This window comes from Fistularia commersonii, chromosome 26, assembly GCF_037954325.1.
Source record: "Fistularia commersonii isolate RoL2024-O1a breed Wild chromosome 26, RoL_Fcom_v1.0, whole genome shotgun sequence".
NCBI classification, from domain to species: Eukaryota; Metazoa; Chordata; class Actinopteri; order Syngnathiformes; family Fistulariidae; genus Fistularia; species Fistularia commersonii.
In genome coordinates this window covers 1,577,201-1,600,000 of record NC_141309.1, presented here as the reverse complement: position 1 = coordinate 1,600,000, position 22,800 = coordinate 1,577,201, and the positions used below count along the sequence as shown (strand labels likewise).

The following is a 22,800-nucleotide window of genomic DNA, read 5'->3' as shown; positions in this document are numbered from 1 at the left end:
TCCACATGTCAAACACCATCCTGCTCCATCAAGTAAGGAGGGAAGGAAGGAAGGAAGGAAGGAAGGAAGGAAGGAAGGAAGGAAGGAAAACAGTGTCTGTATGTTACAAACCATTCTGCTCTATTGGGCTTATGTTCAGAAGGAAGCTAGGAAGGAAGGAAGGAAGGAAGGAAGGAAGGAAGGAAGGAAGGAAGGAAGGAAGGAAGACGTTGTGTCCTTATGTCAAACTCCATTCTGCTTCATCAGTCATTTGTTCACTAGGAAGGAGGGAATGAAGGAAGGGAGCAAGAAAAGACAGAGGAACAATCAAGTGTCCTAATCAAACACCAACCTGTTCCATCAGGAACACAATAAGAAGGAAACAAGGAAGCAAGGAGGCAAGGAGGTGTTCTTCTCCTCCCCGGCCTGGAGGAGCGAGGGATTGTCCTCCGCTAACAAGGAGATGATCTATCAGGTCAGCAGGAGCTCCTGCAGGAACCGAACCGTCCACCTCTGCAGACCAGCTGCTCCATCCACCTCCAACCCCTCCGTCGACTCGCTCTTCAATGCCTCCTCAATTGATTTCCTCGCCGCCTAATTTTCCACCAGACCATCAATCTGCGCGGAAGGCGTCGCGAGAGGGAACTTCATAAAAGTAATGGATTTTCCCGCGTTTGCTTCCCCCGCTGACGACCGGGCGGCGAGCGAGGAGGTCCGGGAAGATTACCGGAGACGGTGGGACGGTGCAATCGAGGAAGGAGAGGCGTGGGAAGGGGCCGGGGGCGTGATAATCGAACAAGAAAGGAGATCCAGGAACGGCGCGCCGGTCCGCCGAGTCATCAGAAATGCAACGATTCCAAGCGGCGGGATATTATTTTCAACTGACACCGGATGGGACCGGGGACGGAGAGGAGGAATCAACTGCTAAATGAGATAATTACTGGCAGAGATTGGAGGAGGAGCGGAGGCGCGTTCGAGCGCCGAGCGGCGAGAACGGACGGATCGCCGCCGGTCGAAGACGACAAACTGGATATTTTGGGGGTTTTACCGGAGTCCCGGCGCTCCCGTCTGCTCGGGGGTTACATAGAAGCCGGTAATCCCAGCGGTCTTTTCCCAAATCGTTGGTTCCGGCGATATCACACGTGTTTATTATCCGTCTTAACACCATCGACAACCAAAACCTGGTAAACAAACAATCCCCAGAGCGCTATCGGTATTTCTTTGCGGTCTGGATGAACCGGGAACGGAGAAGGACGTCCAGAAAGCCGCGGGCAGAACAGCCCGACGCGCCGACGTATCGTCGCCAAGCGGAGAAGGAAAAGCGATGGAGTGAAATAGCAGAGGCCCGGCGGATACCTGGGAAAAAAAACTAAATAATCTGGTTATAGTCTTGTAAAAAGTAACTCTGGAAGATTCACAGTTAATCTCACAAAACTCTAAAAGCTACTCTTTAAATGTGAGAAGGTGGCAGACGAGCGTTTTCCGCCGGTCTTTCCCAGGTCTTCTAATGAATGGGAATCTTGAGTCACCTGAAGCCCCTTAAAGTCATACGTAGGAATGACGAAACAGAAGGAGACCGTTGGGAAATGAAAGGGAGAACACGGTTGTGGGACAGAAAAAAGAGACAAAAAAAGATTGTGGTACAACTCGGCGCCACCAAAGTTAGTTTGCCTTTCTCCCCTTTTTTCCCCCTTTTAATCTGATATCCCTTCTACTGTATGGGCTTCCCTTTCCTTGCGCGCGCCGCCCTCTCAAGAGTCCGGGAGCCGCATCAGAGGGCGGAAAGTCACCGAAAAAAAGGGAATTTGAGTGAAAATTAGATTTTTCAAGCATACTGTATTTTGCGTCCAATAAAGTGCACTGCATTATAAGGCAAAATATCAATGAACGGGTCTATTTTCAAGTGACTCGTATTTTAAGGGCCACGGTAAAAAAAAATATATATATAAATATATATATATTAAATATATGTATATTTCTATTTAAATATTTTATCAGTTTTTAATCTCTTTTTAATTTTTATTATCCTCCCCACCCCCCTTCAACCATGTTACGGCACAAATTGAATATGACTTTTGATCAATGAACGGGTCTATGTTCAAGTGACTCGTATCTTAAGGACCACAGTAAAGAAATATATATATATACATATATCTATTAAATATATGTATATTTCTATTCAAATATTTTCTCAGTTTTTAATCTCTTTTTAATTTTTATTATCCTCCCCACCCCCCTTCAACCATGTTACGGCACAAATTGAATATGACTTTTGATCAATGAACGGGTCTATTTTCAAGTGACTCGTATTTTAAGGGCCACAGTAAAAAAATATATATGTATACATATATCTATTAAATATATGTATATTTCTATTCAAATATTTTCTCAGTTTTTAATCTTTTTTTAATTTTTATTATCCACCCCACCCCCCTTCAAACATGTTATGGCACTAATTGAATATGACTTTTGATCAATGAACGGATCTATTTTCAAGTAACTCGTATTTTAAGGGCCATGGTAAAAAATAATATATATACATATATATATTAAATATATGTATATTTCTATTCAAATATTTTCTCAGTTTTTAATCTTTTTTTAATTTTTATTATCCTCCCCACCCCCCTTCAAACATGTTATGGCACTAATTGAATATGACTTTTGATCAATGAAAGGATCTATTTTCAAGTAACTCGTATTTTAAGGGCCATAGTAAAAAAAAATATATATACATATATATATTAAATATATGTATATTTCTATTTAAATATTTTCTCAGTTTTTAATCTTTTTTTAATTTTTATTATCCACCCCACCCCCCTTCAAACATGTTACGGCACTAATTAAATACGACTTTTGATCAGTGCGTGACGGTTGCAGCACGGGATGGAGGATCTGACTGTGTTTGCAAAAGGTCTTGTTAATTCCAAAAAAAAAAAAAAAAAAAACCTACAGCACATTTCTCTGGGGGCCCGTAAGCTGCTTAAAGAAATATAAACAGAATCTCGGGTTTTTGTTGTCTAAACTTGGAAAAGTTAACCTTGGTTAAACTGTAATAACTACTAATGAGGTGTGTGTGAGCCGGGCGGCGTGTAACGCGTCCACCTCCGTGTGTGCTAATTCTGTTATGACTGGCTTGCTTCATTACTGTCTGTCTGCGGCGGCGTGACCAAGGTCAGCGGGGGCTGCCGAGATGATAGGGGGCCAAAACTGTGAGTACAAATTAATCTGCTGTTTAATCTAATAATGCGGCGCGGCATCGGGCGCCTCAGTCCTATTAACCGACGTGTAATTGCATTTGGGGGGGGGGGGGGGGTGAACGGCGAGCCCACGCGAGGGCGCCGCTTCGTCCGACGCCCAAACGCAATCGTGCGAAATGGGGGAGCACGTGGAGTCGGGATGAAAAAAAAAATTTTTTTTAAGTCGGAGGCGTTTCCCCGGTGATTCCAGGATTGACCGCGCGTCCATGAACATCTTCACCGCCGAGCCCGCCGCTCATTAGCATGGTAATATGCAAACAGCAGGGTGTAGTCAGACAGCAGACAGGAAGCGTATAATTAGGATTCATCTCATTAGGCTTTCATGAGATTTGAGAAGTTAAGGCTAAATAACTTCGGAGCGGGAGATAAAGCCCACGGTTGCAAAAACGACGCACACGTGGGTTGACCTCCAGATGCAATGACCCTGTTCTGTCATTTCCAGACTATTAGGCGCACCTGGATATAAGCCGCACCCGCCAGAAATAAATACGAGTGCATTTATTGGCCTCACTAATGAGATATTTCCTCCCAAATATTTTTAACTTCTGATTAAATACATGCTAACATCCACACATACGTAATGGAAATGCTTTTTTCCTAAACAGAGGCTGTAATACGGCTGATGAAAAAGATGAATGATAAAAAAGACAAGGAAAAGTCCATTCATCCATTTTCTCTGTTTTGTCCTCCTCCAGCTGATGGCTATCTTGGTCTTCCTCCCGCGCACTAAAACCGTTAAAGTCGTCTTCGTCGGCGTCTGGATCGAACGGCCTCTGAATTTCGCGGTTCTTTCATCGGTCCGATGTGACGAAGCTCAATGTTTTTGCGGCGTGAAGCTCCAAGAAAAAAAAAAAATCCATCAATGGTGCGGTTGTTTAAGCCGTGGTGAAAAAAGTAGCGGCTTATAGTCTGGAAATTCGCTTCCAGCTACTCGCAAAATTTGCACATTCTAAGAAAATAATGACATAAAATGTGATGATGCTTTTGAACTTTCCTAAACAGAGGCTGGAACACGGCTGGTGAAAAAGATGAATAATTGAAAACGCGAGGAAAAGTCCATCCATCCATTTTCTATGTTTTGTCGTCCTCCAGCTGATGGCTATCTTGGTCTTCCTCCTGCGCACTTAAACCGTTAAAGTCGTCGGAAATGAACGGCCTCTGAATTTCACGGACGAGGCTAAATGTTTTGGCGGCGTGCGGCTGAAAAAAGGAGCGGCTTACAGCACGGAAATTACGGTAATTTGCATGATTTGTGTCGCTTCGACACTCTGCTGGCAGAAGCATCTCCACCAGGATGGACAATTTTGGAGAACCTCTCCTCCTCTGGATGGGAGTTTGTTTCCGAACAAGGACGGGGCGTCGGAGGGTCTGGGAGTATTCCTGGACCTCTACAGGAAGGGGTTTTCCTTCCAACCAAGCACTTCCTGCTTAAAGTACCACATCAGCGCCCAGCAGACACGAGTGGTAGGTTCCTCTGCGCGGACCCAGCTAATGTAAACGCAATCCTGCGCCCTAAAACGGCTTCAGAATTTCTAACCGGTCCGATGTGACGAGGCTAAACGGTATGCTCGATCCATAAATTAGCCGCGTGCCTGTTTAAGCCGCGGCGTGGATAAAGCAGCGGCGGCGTATCGTCCGGGAATTACGGTCGGCGTGGAAGTGGAAATTCAAAGAAACGCCGACGGGACGCGTGATAGAAAGCGAGCGGCGCTCACCCCGGTGAGATGGATGACTCCCTGAGACGTGACGGGGCAGCCCATGAAGCCCACGAACTGCAGCTCCGGGCAATGCTCCGCCACCGCTCGCACCGACCGGTCCGTCACCTGCAGGAGACACAATGGATTAGATCAGATTAGAAGATTGGCCTTCAATCACCAGCGCGGGGAAATTTCAATTCGCACACAGCAGATAGTGGGTGGTGTCAGAGATAGTTCGTAACGCGCAATCACTGAGATGGATAAAAAAAAAAATAGGGAATTGGGAGAGACTTTATATAGAATATACTTTTACACTTCAGAGTTTATTTTTTTCTCGTATTTTTAGCTTGACACTGTCTCATCCTTGTATGTCTCGCTGCTGCTGCGAAACAATTTCAGTTTGTTTTTTATTTTATTTATTTTTTTACTTGTTTATTTTTTTTACTTGTCACCGTCTTATCCTTGTTTGTCTCGCTGCTGCTGCCAAACATCTCAGTTTATTTATTTTAATTATTATTATTTTTTTGTACTTGTTTATTTTTTTTACTTGTCACTGTTTTCTTGTAAGTCTTGCCGCTGCTGCTAAACCATTTCAGAGTTTGTTTATTTTCTTTCTTTTTATTTATTTACTTATTTTTTTACTTGTATTTTTAGCTCGTCACTGTCTTGTCCTTGGATTTCTTGTTGCGGCTGCCAAACAATTTCCCAATCATTGAAGTACATCTCATCATCTCAATACAATAGAGAAAAGCAGAGCACATACAATGACGTAGCCTAGCTTAGCATAGAGTAGAATAAAACAATAGACAGCGTTCGAGGACAGACGCGAGAAATTCAATGTTCTCCAGAAAAGTTTTTCTACGATCGCCGCTGTGCAGATTCGCACTTCTACAAGCTCACGGCGTCCAGGGTCAACCTTCGGCGTCAATGGGGGTACGGAGGGAATAATCACGGAAAAAAATAAAACAAGAAAAGCAAAACAGAAAAATCATTTGTTTTCCTCGCCTGCAAAGGTAACAAAGGGAGATGGAGGTGATGGCGGGGAAGTAATTTTTTTCTGAATTATTCAGAACAAGGGCGTGGACTGGAGAAGGAGAGGAGGAAGTCGGGTTTCTTTATGAAGGGAAAAAAACAAAAACAAACAAAAGACACCAGGGAGAGGATAATAAAAGAGAAAATCGCCAAGAAAGCGTCCGCCCAGCGCCATCAGCCGTCGATTTATGATTGATGGGCCACTCCCTCTCGTTCTCCACGCCGGCCCATAATGCATCAGAGCGGGTCGATAGGGAAGCAGAACATTTCCAGCACCTTCCATTGTAGTCATCGATAAGGATATTGATAGCTACTTCACCTCCCTCAATGCACTCCACAACACTCTGGTGTGTGTGTGTGTGTGTGTGTGTGTGTGTGGGGAGGGTGGTGTTGCTGTCGGGCCGCACAGCTCTCTCAATTTAAACCTTAACTCTGTTCATCAATCACAAAAGGCATAAGAAACGCAGAAGAAGAGGAACGTTTTGACGCGAAGGACCGACGGGAAAAAGAAATAAAGGGTGAAGAAAAATAAAAAGAAAGGAAAAGAAGACATCGCCAGAAAGAAGTCGAGTGTTTCCGTCACAGAATATTTCTTTTTGTGCGACGCGAGAGCGTCGGATTCAATTCAGAATATGCTGAAAGTGTACGGTCATCACTTCGCCATGGCAACCATCAGCAATGACATGTTCAATACAAACCGGGGGAATAAAAAAAAAAAAAAAAAGGAATGAATAAAAGGAAGTGGATCGAAGCTGCAGCGGCTAAACATCAACACTGCGGTTTTATTTTCATTCATCATAAATAGCGCTAAAACGGTGCTAGGGGTCGCTAAGGGTGCTGGAGGCTCTTCCAACTCCCATTGGATGAGAAGAAGGACCAATGGGAGACAGAGAGAAATATGAACATTCACATTCTATGAGCGTATTTTAAGATAAACATAATTGATCCCTATAGGCGAAATTCTTTGGTCGTAAGAGTTATAAGTGTCAATAAATATGAATATAAATAGTGAGACAGTAAGGGTGAAAATAGACAACCAAAACTAAACGATACATAGAGGGAGTTACAATAAAAATGACAAGAATAAAACAAGAACAAAATAAGCAGGATGTGAGTTGGCCAAAAAGGATAAATATGAGTGAGGTCATGGCATGTGAATGTGTGAGGGAGTGAACGTTTTTCGGACTATTGAGCGCACCTGAGTATAAGCCGCAGCGGCTAAAAAGAAACAAATAACTATGTGTACATAAAACAGTACCGGCCGCAGGTGTCCACGTTGTAACATGAGATATTTACACACAAACATTGTTTTTTACTTTTACTTAAACACATACCGGCAACATCCCCAAATTACGTACTGGAAACGCTTTTTTCCCGAAACAGTGCCTGTAACACAGCTGATGCAAAAGATGAATAATAAATAGCACGAGGAAACGTCCATCCATAAATTTTCTATTCCCGTTTTGTCCTCCTCCAGCTGATCGCTATCTTGGTCTACCTCCTGCGCACTAAAACCGTTAAAGTCGCCTTCTTCGACATCAGAATTGATTTAATTTCATCGGTCCGATGTGACGAGCCTAAATGTTTTGACGGCAGCAAGCTCATCAGCCCACCCCCAAAAAGTCCATAAATTAGCTGCATCATTGTTTAAGCCGCAGTGTTCCTCGTTTGGACGACTGCAACTCCCTCCTTGTTGGTGCCTCAGCGGTGACCATCAGGCCTTTGGAGCTTATTCAGAAAGCAGCAGCCCACATGGTGTTCAACCACCCCAAATTCTCCAACACAACTTCCCTTCTTAGTTCCCTTCGAGGGCTCCCGGTAGCCTCCCGCATCCAGTTCAAGTCCGTGGTGAATGGGACGCCCCCGTCTTATCTCCAGGATATGGTCAAGTCACACGTCCCTACCCGTCCCCTCCGATCTGCCACCTCCAGGCGACCGTCCAACCCAACACTACGAGCCCCCGCCTGTTGATCCAACCGGTCTCGGCTCTTCTCGGTCTCGGCTCCTAGGCGGTGGACCGAATTCCCGAATTTCCTACCACCAGTACCTTTTGCTCACTCTAAGCGATCTCAGGCAAAACTGTTCTCAGTTCTACCACCTCAGTGGTGGAACAAACTTCCGGAAGCAACAAGACTAGCATCATCTCTCTCAACCTTCAAGAAACAGGTCAAAACTTTTCTCTTTCAGGACTATTTACTGTGCTGATGCCCCAGATCAGGTTGGCAACAAGTTAGGCTATGCAGTGTGTGTACGTTTGTGTATGTCTTTGTAAAAAAAAAAAAAAAAAACTCACTAAGCCAAGCTTACTGTTCAGTATATTTCCTGTGCATCTTGTATTTGCAAGTGTATTTGCAGTCACTATGTCCTCTATTGTAAGTCGCTTTGGATAAAAGCGTCTGCCAAATGCAATGTAATGTAATGTAATGTAATGTAAAAAGGTCAGAACAGAGGGGTTGCTGCCCATCTTTTGCCCTGATCTGAAACATACATCTTCAACAAGCACTATCCTACTAATCACTAATTAGCCCCAAACCCCCCTGGAAAAAAAAAAACAAAGAAATGAATGCATGTACCGTAATTTCCTGACTATTGAGCGCACCTCAATATAAGCCGCACCGGCTAGCCGATCGCTATCTCGGGCTTCCTCCTGCGCGCTAAAACCGTCAAAGTCGTCGTCTTCGGTGTCGGAGTTGAACGGACTCAGAATTTCCCGGTCATTTCATCGGTCCGATGTGACGAGGATAAATGTTTTAGCGGCATGAAGCTCGTTAGCCCACCACCAAAAGAAGTCCATATATTAGCCGCAGCGTTGTTCACGTGAAAAAAGTTGCGGCTTATCGTCCGGAAATTATGGTATGTATATATATATAGTTCTGAGATGGGTATTTGGTCGAGTGGTCACTTCTGACTTCCGACTACCAGTACTTCGGATCTAGAAAAGTTGTGTCTTATAATCTGGAAATGAAGGTAAACGTACAAGCGTTCACCCTCTTATTTTATATACATATATATATAGCATTATCCAATAAATCAGTGATATTATATAAATCATAGAACAAACAAATCCTTCACAAGGGTCTCATGCACAGCACACGGTCTGCCAATTAGCTTAGCACAACTATCAGCCCATACTAGTAAACCTAAGCATTCAACTTCGACATAAAGCATAATTAAACTCACTTTCTGTCATTCACTAGCAGAAATAAAGTAAGGCAAGAAGGTGAACACACAACCCAAGCGGCCTCTGCTGCACTCAAACCCCAGAACAGTTAAATACACAGAAACAAAGTAGGCTTTCAAACACCCACAACCGTTCAAACATGATATGTAGACATATCATGTATGAATATACAAATATAATATAAATATTGGCAACGTGAAGCTCGTTAGCCCCCCAAAAAAATCCATAAATTATCCGCATCGTTGTTTAAACCGCAGTGGTCAAAGCGTTTGGAAAAAATAACGGATATGACAGTCGATGTAAAACCATTCACCTTCTCATCCACACATCACAGAAAAATATGTAAATAATATTCACATTAAGATAAGATAATATGCTTTATTGATCCCCATAGGGGAAATTCTTTTGTCACAGCAGCGCAAAATGACAGTATCAATTAATATAAATACAAGGGACAATTAAAAGATAGCAAAAGACACCCAGTAGAGTGAATGACAAGGATACGAAATGACAACAGAAAGAAAAAAAAAAGAATCTTATAGACTTACAACCACTAACATATTATATGTAGACATACAATTCACCCTCTCATGCCATTTATTTGTAAACATGCAACATTCACCCTTTCATTCATTCATTATAGAGAAATACAACCATTCACATTATATGTAGACATACATTCATCCTCTAATTCAATTTATATGTAGATATACAAGCATTCACATGTTATTATAGACCTGCAACGTTCACCCTTTCATTCACGTATGTAGAAAAGTGCAACCATTCACACGTTATATGTAGACACAAATATTCAGCTTCTCCATTTTCCCAAGTGTGTCTGATTTTTCCACAGCTGGAGGAGAGTACATGTCCTGCTACCTCTGCTCTTCCACAATGAACATGGAGACCCCACATGGGTAGGCCGACCTGTAGGGAAGCTAAGGAGGTAGCTTCTCGCGGTCTTCAAGGTCACCCAGTCGAGGAGTTGACGAGGAGAAGCGAGAAGAAGAGGGCAAATCTAAATTAATCTTTTCACGGCCTATCCCGGTGGAACACCTCCGCCTGAACTCCTCTGAAGTTCAAGGATGTGTTTCAGATGATCTTCTGCGCCGATTCCAGGAGGGTGAAGGGTCTGCAAGGCTTCAGAATGGAGTTAAACCGCTTTGCAAGGCTTTGCAAAGGAAAAAGTCACGAGGAGATCGTTCAGCAATGGAGGAGACAATTTGGGAATCGTGAAGTTCACCAGTAGCTTTCAGCCCTCCTTTCAGGTACATCGTGTCCCTCAGTCCCTTCAGAAGTCTCCACAGCCAATCATCTACCTCCTTCTAACCCTCTTCTGTGCATTCTCTTCTCTCACACCATCTGACCTCTTGCCAGGAGGCTCCAACCTCGGCGTCCTTCTCCCCAGAAATCTTCCTGTCTTGGCAGCTGGACTTGTATTTCTTCACTTCAAGACGTTTCAGGTCACCTCAGGTCATTCACCATGACCTGGAAGACTGAGAACCTCCCCAGACCTTCACCACCCCTTCTCCGCCCGTGTCCAAACCATCTCGTTCAGACTTCATCTCCAGAACATCGACTATCGAAGTCCACTATCCAAATAAGAGGTGATTTGATGATGTGCGTCACGTCGATGCCAAATTTAGGTCCCAGTAATTCTGGACGAACGAAGCCGCCTGTTTAAAACGCTTCGGTTGCCAAATCAGGCGGACGTGACCGAAGACAGAAAGAAAAACAATCATTTAAAACAAGAGATAAGCAGCAGTAACTCGGCCATTTGGACCAAATCCCAAAATGAGCCAAGCGTCGCTTCTGAAACAAACATTTAATGAAAACCGGAAGCGAACAGGCCGGAGGCTAAACATAGCTCTTCGCGCGAAAACTCCTCGCCGTAGTCGCTTTACAAAGAGCGAATCCCGAAAAAGTTCACCGTGGCGACCTTTTGAACGGGCCGCTTTGTGCGGTGCTTTTTCAGGTGGGCCGACCGCTCGGAGAGCTTTTACCGCCCACTCACGATCAATCCGGGCCCTCGTTCCGGCCGTCAAATCCAATAACGCCGGACTATTTAAAGCCTATTTTGGCGGCAGGTGAGTTCATATCGGCTGAATCTGCAGAACACAAAACGGAAACCTCGGGGAGGAGGGACGGGCTTACCGAGGAAACGTGGTTCCAAAAGTTTCTCCAATAACAATTACAGCTCATGGATGATAAAAGTTGGATCTAATATCAGATCGCAGCCGGACGTGCGGAGAAACAAAGCATTAGAAAGTGAAGATTAGCAGATTTCAGACAGAAAAGTTCTGAGAGGTTCCAGTTGCGTTTCAGGAAGTAGCCTAGTCTGGGAGACCACAGCAGGGAGAGGTTTGACCTTAAGCTCCACAATCCAAAACAAACCAATGAAGAAGAGGAAGACGACATGGACGTCATGGAGGTGGAAGTTGCCACTGCGTTCGTGGGCAGTCAGAAGTGCTAACGCGAAAACTCGAGGTCTCGAGGTGGCTAACGGCTAACGGGGTTCTTCACCCCGTTAGCCGTTAGCTACCTCGAGACCTATGTGGATGTTCCTCTGCGAGCCCTGGAAACCCATCTGGTGCAAAGCAGGCCAGAAGAACCCGGACCTCTCGATTGCTTCGTTCCTCCAAGGTTCTGTCCGCAATGCTTCAAGGACTATCAGGTAATGGGCGGGGCTGAGGAGTTCCACCAACCATCTGAGTTCCTGTGAAAGCATGAAATGAAACCGCCTCGCAGTCGGAGAGAAGACGGTCCACCACGGTTCCTGGTTCCTCTGCGGTCTACATGCACCCGTTCCTGAAGATCCTCTTTTCCTTCAGCTGCTCCTTCCAGGGGTCTCCACAGCAAACCACCCTCCAGTCCAACCCTGTTCTCCTGTTTGACCTTCATGTCCTCTTTCACCACATCCATAAATCTTCTCCGGCCTCTCTGCTAATCCAGCCTTCCCGAAATCAGCTCACAATCTTCTCTAACGTGTCTCGTTTCCCCCAAAATTACCAACTCCGGTATGTTTGAGGTGGACCTCACCGGCTTCTCTGATACATCCATAATCACATCTTCGCACTTATAGCAAACGCGGGTTTCGTTTTTCCAGCATCGAGACGAGCCGTCCGTCAGCCGGGACGGAGAAACCTGGAGAAAATGTCAGGTTGTGAAGAGGAGGACCTCCTCCTCCACCTCCTCCTCCTCCTCCTTCTTCTACTCTGTATTTCAAGCCGACGGCGATGAGCACCCGGGGCAGGAGGCTTCATCCTGGACTCGTGAGCGCGTGCCGATCGATGAGCAGAAGCGCTTTCAAATTCCACGCCTCGGTTTCAGACCCTCAACACCTTCGGAGTCAGAACAGATTAAGTGGAGGTGAACCCCCCCCTTGCGCCCCCTCCTCCGCCAGACACTGATGCATATGGAACCTGATCCAGACGGGAGTTTCGGGGGGGCAAGACGAGTTGTCTTTCATAGCATGGACGAGGACCAGCCTGCAGGAGAAAGCTGGCAGGTGAAGTGAGATGGTTGGCTGGTTGGACGCTTCTCCAACCCCCCCACCACCACCACCCGACCCTCCTCCTTCACGGCCTCTGCCAACAAACCATCAAGGAAAAACATTTTCAGGTCGGCTACCGGCGAATCAGTGAAGCTCCACACCTCCGTGATCCTTAAATCAGAGCGGCGTGCAGGAGAAGCACATGAATCACAAAAGGAGGCCACCCACGGACTGTCTTTCATATCGGTCTGTGTGTGTGTGTGTGTGTGTGTGTGGGCGCAGTTACATGTGTGTGTGTGTGTGTGTGTGTGTGTACACCTGTGTGTTAAATTGGTGGAGACGAAATGAAAGGGAGGTTTTGCACGTCTACAGCAGGCAGAAAAAAAAAAATAAATGTAAAAATCCTACCAGAGCAGAACAGGCCGGGAGAGCGTGCACCGTCACAAATAAGCTAACGTGTGTGTGTGTGTGTGTGTGTGTGTGTGTGTGTGTGTGTGTTGTCGTTCTGGTTCTGGATCCGCGACTTCTTTCCAAACCCGCAAACACATACAAAAAAAAAAAGAAGTCATCCCCAAACTTTTCCTCAACCTTTCCTTGGTCTTTAAAACAAAACAAACAAAAAAAAAAAACAGGAAAAGGTCTTCAGCAGAAGGAAGTGCTGCCAGAAGAGGTCTTCCAGAGGAGGTCTTCCAGAGGAGGTCTTCCAGGAGGGATCCAGTTTAACGGCCTCCGGATGAGGGAGGTTGGAAAAAGGCTGCAGTCATAAAGATGGTTTTTGTGTGTGTGCGTTTTAAAGAGCTGAGGGCTGATTGTTGAGAGTGCTGCGGTGGCAGAAAGATGGCGGCTGGAGGAGAAGGAGGGGATGTGAGCGTCCTTCACCCCGGTGAGAGGTTTGGCAGCTCCTTCAACCATCCAGCTGCAGTTCGGCTGTTTCACGCTCCGCTCCCGTGGACCTCAATCCATTGGTTCGTTCGTGAATCTTCCGATCTCTCGTGGAAGACTTGATTCTTTTTTTTTGTGGGCTGAAGATGGAGAACGTGGCGTCTGCTGTCACTTTCATTGGGGATCATGATGATGACGACATTGGAGAGACCAAACAGATGGCCCGACACAGGAGAACCACCACTTGTAGGTCCACCTACAGCTGAAGGACAAAGGCAAGCTACGTCTGTATTCCGGCCAGAGAAGACAGATGGTTCCGGAAAGGAGTCCAAGACACCATCGTCAAAACGGAAAAAACATCTCCGAACAAAGGCAGGGTCCTCAGACACGACCTTTCACCGACATACAACGCCGTACTGGGATCAATACCGAGATGGATCTGCACAAACGGACCAGGACCTTCTGCACCCTCCAAACAAGCGGGAAAGATCCACCACCAGAACTTCCACCTGAGCCTCAGTCCATGAGATCCAACAAGTTTCACTCCTTGGTCTGGCTTCCAATCCAGGTAATCCCACAGAAGTTGCTCTTTTGTCCCCAACGAAGCATAACAACCCCCTTCCATCACCTCCTCCATTTACATAACGAAGACCTGACGGAAGAAGCCTCTGGGAAGAGGGGCTGAAATATCTTCACGTCAGGAAATTCAAGACCAGCGGCCAAGACAAGAAGATTTCGACAAGATTTCACCAAGAGCTGGATGACCCAGAACCTCCACAGACATCATCCATACACTGATCCATGCTGCCGCTGCAAGCGTTTATATCTTTTATTTCTTATATTTTCCGATTGAAGATTTATAGATGTCGTGAAAGAGGATGTAAAGTTAGTTGGCGTGAGAGAGGATATAGAGAATAGGGTTAGATGGAGAAAGGTGATTTATTGTGGCGACACCTGAAGGGAAAAACCCAAAGAGGAAGATTTTCTATATTTTCTGATAGTTTGTAAGCAACTGTTTTTAACTTGTAATATTTATAAAACTCTATTCTAATCAGCAGGATGTTTAAAAAGTATTCTCATCATAAATTACAACTGGAACGCGTCCTGGAAACTCCTCCCGCGAAACGGTCCAGAGAGCGCGATGAAGATGTTAAATCTGCGGGCGGATTTTCCAAATATTACTCGTAAAAAATAAAAAAAAAATTTTTTTAAGTAAAAAAAAATAAAAAAAAAATAAAAAAAACACTTGACCGGGCCTGCAAGGTGCAAACTGAGGTCGGGATGATCTCCGTCAAACCGGTTCTTTTCCGCCGCTGAGGCGGATTCATCGGAAAAATCCGAGGTTTTGCTTCTTTTTGCTTCTTTTTCGGCGAAGTCATGTAGTTTTCAACTTCATTAGTACGCGTTAAAAAAAAAAAATAAACAAAGAAGCGCGGCCGTGACGGTTAACGCCGGCTTTCAAACGCCTAATTTACGTTTTATGAGCGCGGCGGAGATAAATAACGTTTTCTCCCACGCAGAGCGGAGGCTCCGCAGATGTGAGCTCGCCGGTCGCCGACTCGTGTTTTCCTTGGCGACCCGGACGGACCGGCTGTGCTCATGACGAGACGGGAACTCGGGAAGGACGGCGGCGGAAAGACAGGGGAAGACCGCCGGACGAGGGAGGGATCCGCGACCGGCGTTTGGCGTGAAGGTCGCGCGGATCTCGTAAATACCAGGGGTGTCGAACTCATTTTCACCGATAGCCAGAGCAGCATCATGGTTGCCCTCAAAGGAATGCTAACAGTATAAATGTAACTAAATGTAAAATAAAAATAACTACTCCTTCATGTTAACTCTGAATTTATTAGCTTTATTAGCTTTGACTGCTGCAGTGTTTTTGGACGCGGCTTTCGTCGACACGTTCTGCGGCCATCGTAATTTGGGTTTTAAGTCTTGGACGATTTGTTGTTTTTCTGGAAGGCTAACTTTAGCATACTTAGCTCCCTGTTTGGTGTCAAAATGCCGACGTAGACTGTTCTCTCTGACGAGCGACGCTGCCTTATAACGCAAAAGACATACCGCTTTTTCTCCTTGAAGCGCAAACATGTATTGGCCTTCCCATCTTTCTTGAAACAGCCTTCCATCTGCAGCCACTTTTCTCTTCCTGGACATTTGTATTTCTCAATTCCACTTGTTGGAAACGGGTAACATGATCAGCATGAATTGTGGGAAATGTAGTTTACAATCAATGCAAGTGTTTGACTTTTTTATTTTAAGACAATCAGACATTTCAAGACGTTCTCGCGGGCCACATAAATAGACGTGGTGGGCAACTGTTGGCCCGCGGCCCTTGAGTTTGACACGTGATCTAATCAATCGGTCTAATTTAGGGAAAACACAAGGATTAATAACGATCACTGACCACCTTAGCACTTTCTATTTACCGTCCCTCTTCTTCCCTGCGTTCCAGGATGTCCGACGAGGACTTTAAGGTGGACGAGATAATGGTCTCCTGCTCGGTACGGCTCGTCCAGGGACTGCTTTCATCAAATAATTGAGACGCTTTCATGCCGGCTTCGGGGCGAGATGGTTCAATCTGCGCCGGCGGAGGCTCTCTGGAGCCCCGGCAGCCTCAACGTTGGGATTCAGATAAGAGTCAAATGTCATTTCTGTTATTTCCTCTTGCCTCACATTGTTAGCTGTTTCCGTCCGAGCGGGGTTTAAGTCAACAACCCGTCAAACCCAGCAGACCACCAGAAGGTGTGTGTGTGTGTGTGTGTGTGTGTGTGTGTGTGTGTGTGTGTGTGTGTGAAGATCTAGCAACTGCCAGCAAAGTCATAACCTCCCGGTGACCACTTGACGACCCGCGACGCGCCACCGCGGGGAGTTAGCATTTCATTTGCATCTACAAAATGGCATCTGTGGCTCTTCACTCCCACCTCGAGGTTTCAGTGTTACCCCTCGACCCGTCTGCCTTTTACCAGGATGATAGTTTTCGGGTTCATTGTATCTTAGAGGGGATTTTATTCACATTAATTGGCCTTTTGGACAACCACAGCGGGTCTGAAGCATTCATATCAGGAGAAGTTGACAAAATGCGAGCATACCGTTTAGGATTGGGCGGCAGAATGATACCTTCGCAGCAGCGTTACGAAGGGCATCCTGGCAAATAGTAAATAACTACCACCTCACAGCCAGAAGGTCCCTGGTTGGATTTCCATGTGGAGCCTCCATGATCTCCTGTGGGGTTCCTCAGGGTTCCTCCCACAGTCCAAACACATGCAGGAGCTTCATCAGAACGAGAGGGTGAAGGGTGGTATGCTTCTGGTATGCTTACCACTTCCGGCGCTGTCTCGGGCAGCTCCCTGCCAGAGTTTCCCCTCACCTTAGTGTCTCTTTTTCCTAAATGTTCTACTTTTTTTATTCTAGTTACTTCTTCTTGCTTTCGTAACAATTTAGTTAAATCAACAATTTCCTTTGGGATAAATAAAATTGTTCTTAGTCTTATTCTGTTTGCGGCCCTGTGACGGGTCAAGGGCGAACAATGACGAGTTCAGCTCAAGCGCCTACGCAGAATGAATGAATAAATGAATGAATGAATTGCACAAGAGAGCGATTTTGAGGCCGACCGTCCGTTGCCTCCCCTCTTCACTCCACCAGAGAACATGCCATCAAGTGAAGAGAAAATCCACACTCCGTGTTTTTTGGGGGTGGGGAAAAAAAAAAAAATCAAAGTGGACTCTGAAAGATGACTTCCAAGATCAATATATCCACTCTCCTCCAGCTGTGGCAAAATCAGACACACTTGGGAGCCAGGGGAGAAAAATCCATCGAAAACCCTCCCATAGCCTTTTCAAGTACCTCAGATACAACGTGTACTTTACATGCAAAATGACTCCTCGCTCTTTAACAGGAGGGATTCAATCGCACGAACAAAAGGCGGCCTTTGTGAGCTCCCGTGCGCGGAAATCAATGAATTTACAATTTCCACACACGCCCACTTTTTTCTTTTTCTTCCCCCTCCCCTCAACACTTAAAGGACAATCTCGCCTCGCTCCATCGACGTCGGCCCTGATGATGCCGGGACGACCGGGATCTTACGTGGGCGTTCGGGGAGGCGATCGATCGTCCGAACGCCCGACTCCGGACAGAAAATGACCTGTCATTTATTCGGGGGCCCTCGGTTCCCTCAAGTCTTTCACCCTCGGACGTTGCTTTGTGCTTGCGTGATCATCGATATGTTGGTATGGGCAGCAGGTGCGTCGGATTCTCAAGTCCTCTAAATAGCGCTTTCCTGAAAGCTGAAGATGAAGGTTTTGTTCCCAGTCAGTTCTCCCGAGGGGATCAATAGCACTTTGGTGAGTGTCAGACAGAAATCAGAAGCGGCCACGGATGGAGCCCGAGGACTTACTTTGCTCCTCTAAATGTAAAGTCGTTACACCACATTGTCAGAGAACCTCAAAAGCTTCAGACAATTCTCTTGAGCCTTCAAATCCCAGTGTGTTCTGTTCCCGAGCTCGTATCAATAGGTCTTTGTAGAGCATCAGACAAAAAAAAAAGGAAATCAGAAGCTACTGTGGAGAAACGGAATGACACATTTTACTACTTTAAATGAAAAGTGGGAACTGTCATTACGCTTGGCTGTCAAAACCCTTGAAACACCACCGCCGAGTTTTCAAATCCCACTGTGTTCTCCAAAGTACACAGCCCCCGAAGTGCTCATCCTCGGTGTCAACTTGCCATATTAGCTCTGAGGCTCCGGCGCTTTCCGGTCGGGGGGCCTCGAAGTGATGAGCGCTCACAGGAACGGGCGTGCACGCTGGTCCTGGAGCTGTTAGCGCCACCATTCAGCAAAACGCCTCGAATACAAACGTCCGGAGGTGTGCGCATCGTACGAATTCTGGATGGAAATGTGTTTCATACGGACAAGGAGCCATAATGAGGCCTGAGAAGGGACAGCACTGGGAGTACATGTCCTGCAACCTCTGCCCTTCCACAATGAATTCCTTCTGTTGCCGCCCCACTGGTCTCCCACAACAACACACACATGTTGTTTTTAATGATCGTGATAACCGTGACTATGGCGCGGCGGTTAGTGCTTCCCTCTCATTGCATGAAGGTCCCCGGTTAGGACCTTTCTGCGGGAAGTATCCATTTTGTCTCCCTATCATATTCACTGGAGACCCCAAACTTCCCGGAGGGTGAAAGGTTGTATGTCCGGGACCCTGAGTGCAGGATACACGGCGTAAAGAATGAATGAACGAATGAATATTTATCTGCTGTAAAAGTAAGAAGGGTCAACGGCAGGACGCAAGTGAACAGCTTCCGAGGCCTTGGAGGCCTTGAACTCCCTTCTTTGGCAACACGGATACAAGGACATTACAGGAATGGACTGCCTGGATTAAGATCCGTCTGATCAGCCATGTTTTTTCGAGATGGAACAGGGCGACCCCAATTCACACCACCTACAGCAGGTGAGGTCAACAATTTAAGAGAAAAAAGAAAGTCCTTCCAGGAGGTCCACCTGATCCTCTGGTCGATTCCGTCTTCCCCTCTCTAGATGTTATCCGAGTCCTTCCGAGAGAAATCCTTCCAGGTGACATTGAGACGGCCTCCGGCTAACGTGGTCTTGTCTCGAACGAGCACGAGGAAGCTCACCTTATTTTCAGACGATACGACGAGCCGGAGCGCACAAAGTGACGACCGTCTTCCCTTTGTTTTTAATCCGTCCAAACGGCAGGAAACATGACAACTCCAGCGGATGGACAGAAGGGGTCGATACTTTGGGACTCCGGTTAGTCCACTTGCGCAAGCTCCAGAAGAAAGACCTCTCTGGTCATAATCACCAGGGCATTGTTGTGTAAGTCAGCGGAGTCATCTGTGGCGTATTAAGGTCTATTTCAAAAAGAGAGTTTTAGTTTTTCTCCACACACCAGCGGCTGTGCAGTTAAGGAAAAGCATCGAGCAGGTCGCCTTCGCCTTTCACAAAGCACTGGAAACCACAACGGGAGACATCGGTCCGCGCAACTTTGAACCTCTTAACCCTTCCCCGTTCCCATGGTAACTGTCCAGGACAATCTATCGGCACGGACCTGGAATTGACTTTAACACTTTGAGCTTTACTTAGAAATCAGTTTTATGTCTCCAGCTAATGATGAAAAATGGGCCTTAAAGAGGCCGGGTTCACCACGGACCTGGACCGGAATGACACGCCGGCGAGGTGACGTCCCGTCGATGCTTGGCATCACGGCTTTGGCCCACATCGGATTGTTCTGTGCAGCGGTCTATGGAAAGAGCCGCTACCTCTTCTTCTTATCGACATAGCACTAAAGGTATGGAGAGCACGCCGGCGTCGGCCGACGGAATCAAAGAACGAGCGGCAAACGGCATCAATGCTTTCTCTTGAGGGGGAACGGCAGCTTCCGGGGCCTTTCTGCTCCTCTGAACTGACATTGATATTGTTCGCAGATCTTTTGATGTTGATCCTCGCTAAATAAGCCGTTCGGCAAATATGATAAGGCGCCGTGTTTGTGCGCCGCGTGTGAATGCGGGGGAATTTAGCGGAAAGAAAATATGTACCGATGCAGAGAATTAGAAGAACAAATGCTTCCTTATCTCGGCAGCGCCTTTCCGCGGCTTCTGTATAATCCTGACATCATTTAAATAAGTTTCCTCGCAGTGGTTCTTGTTTCTCATATTGCAGAAGCACTAACTTCGTAGTATCCATCGGTGAATTAGCAATGACTTAGTGGCCCCCGAGGCCTTGTAAACTCAGGACGACACCGACTGAATGACTAATCGAGAGGATACGACGAATAAGCGCTCCATTGGTAGCATTATCAGCTATCGCCAAACAGAAGGTATTTGCATAATATCGGTCCGCGTATTAATCACAGCTACAATTATTTCGACTTAAATTAATACCACAAAACAAATGGAGCCGAGTCGTCTCGGCGAACAAAGGAACATGTTGCCGTGTGAACTTCTGAGAGTTACGCCCGGGGAGCCGTCGAGTTGTGGCTTAAAGCCCGGCCGAGCGCGTTCGACGCGGCGGATCTCGCTGCTCCGCCGGAGATCGAGCCACAAATCTTTCACCGTTTCCGACAAAACGTTTACCTCGCCGTTTAATCCGCCTCTCCATATTTTGAAAATACATCCCCCCGAGGGCTGGGAAAAGAAAGGGATGTCAGAGCGTCTGTCAGTCGGGGGCGACTGACTCCTGCAATTATGGTTCAAATTCATTCAGGACAAAAAAGAAATAATAATAATAAAGCAAATAGGAACAAAGCTAATCATGCAAACTTTTTCTTCTTTTTCTTTGGGCTTTTCTCCTCAGGGGTCTCCACAGCCAATCAACCTTCTCCATCTAAGCCTATTCTCTGGATCTTCCTCTCTCACACCAACTACCTTCACATCTCCTCTCACGACGTCCATCAATCTTCTCTTTGGTCTCCAATATATTCACTCTCCCTCCTCTGTCCATGACCCAACCATCTCAGTCTGGCTTCTCTGACCTCTCCAAAACATCTAAACCTCCTGCCTGGCAGCTGCACCTTCAGCAACCTTCTACCCAGATCTTCACCATGGTTTGGACAAGAACAGAGGAGTGTTCCATGTCCAAACCGTCTCAGTAATCACGTTGCCTCGGTCATACATGTCCTGCACCCCTATGACAAATTCTTCTCTTCCTCTGGGGTTTTCCCGTCAGGGGTCACCACAGCAAATCAACCTTCTCCATCTAACCCTTTTCTTTGGATCCTCCTCTGTCACACAAACTACCTTCATATCCATGAATCTTCTCCTTGGTCTTCCGCTAGACCTCCAACTCCAGCATCCATCTACCAATATATTCACTCTCCCTCCTCTGTCCATGACCCAACCATCTCAGTCTGGCTTCTCTGACCTTCTCTCCAAAACATCTGTCTCCCTCTAATGGACTCAATCCCGATCCTCTCCATCCTGGTCCCTCCCAAAGAGAACCTCAACATCTTCATCTCTGCCACCCCCAGCTTTGCTTCCTGTCTTTTCTCTCAACACCACTGTCTCCAAACCACACGCCATCATCTGCAGGTCTCACCGCCGTCTCCTCCACCTTTCCTTTCATTCCAGCATCCACTTCTTCCATCTCTTCGTACCCGTGACTCTTTTCTCCACCCGTTCCAACCCGCTTGAATCCATTTCTTTACCTTATCAACAAAGCTAATAATGCTAACAACAATGCTAGCAATAACAAGGCTAGTGTCTGCACGTCTCTCCATATGGCGTGTTGGACAGGTGACCGGTCCAAGGTGGATGTAGATAATGAAGGAATGACGGAGAAACAATAATAATAGTAACAATAATAGAGCTGTGCGTTTGGGGAAACAGTCATTTCCTCAAAGCGGCGCGGATTCGAGCGCGGCGGCTGTAAATCAGCGTCGGTTTTCGGGCGGAGCGCATCACAACACGCTGGGTCGCGTTAACCGAGCGCAATGTGGTCACCAGAGCTCTCGGTCACATCAGAGATCTTTTCCGATCGGCACGGTGATCGGAGACAGATCAAACACGCGAGATATTTGGAAGAGCGACCAGAAAAAAATAACAAAAAAAACAAGCGGGACGAAATGTTCCCTTAATATAAAAGCTTTTCTCCGTGTGAAAATAACCGAAGCAGCATGCCTTCAGAGCGCAGATGTGCATGTCACTGTTTTATTATCTGTTTAATCCACATTAGGAATCAGATTTTTAGCATTTCAATAACGTGTTGGGCACGCAAGCGTTTGTTTTATGTTCCAGACGCTGTTCTTGGCCTTATCTCCGGCAAACCATTGACGAAGCAATTAGTGCTCTTCCACGGCCCAAGTTTCTTTGCTAAGGTTGCAACTGTATTTTAAAAAAAAAAAAAAGAGAGAAAAGGCTTTGCTCACCGGGACTTATTAGACCTGTCTTTTGATTCACTGCATACATTAGCTGCGCTAAAAGCCCAGTGCTATGCTTTCTAATTTAGTAACTCCGGATCAGAATACTGCCAGAGCCATGTTGTAATTTTTATTTAGAGCCATTAAATCCCCTGGCTGGGAGGAAATGCCACTCGGTAGACACATTTATCGAAATGGTGTCCTTTGGGCACTTAGGCAAAGAAAAACCCTCAAAACTAAAAGCTGGAGAATGATATTTGTGTAGAAATGATTGGATGGAGAAAAAATATATGCACAGTATAAACAGTATATATATATATATATATATATATGTATATATACACTTTGCATTAGAAGTATGAAGAGACGGTCCAAGCAGGTTGGAATGGGTGGA

At 46.1% G+C, this 22,800-nt stretch overlaps 1 protein-coding gene across 2 annotated transcripts in view; it reads right to left on the bottom strand.

The window, feature by feature from the left end:
- Positions 1–22,800, bottom strand: part of fbxl17 (F-box and leucine-rich repeat protein 17) — a 291,415-nt gene that overhangs the window by 183,492 nt on the left and 85,123 nt on the right. For both annotated transcript variants that reach the window (XM_086173394.1, XM_086173393.1), the window contains exon 7: positions 4,958–5,065. In XM_086173394.1, coding sequence (XP_086029520.1) covers positions 4,958–5,065 — 108 coding nt within the window. The remainder of the gene's footprint in view (positions 1–4,957; positions 5,066–22,800) is intronic.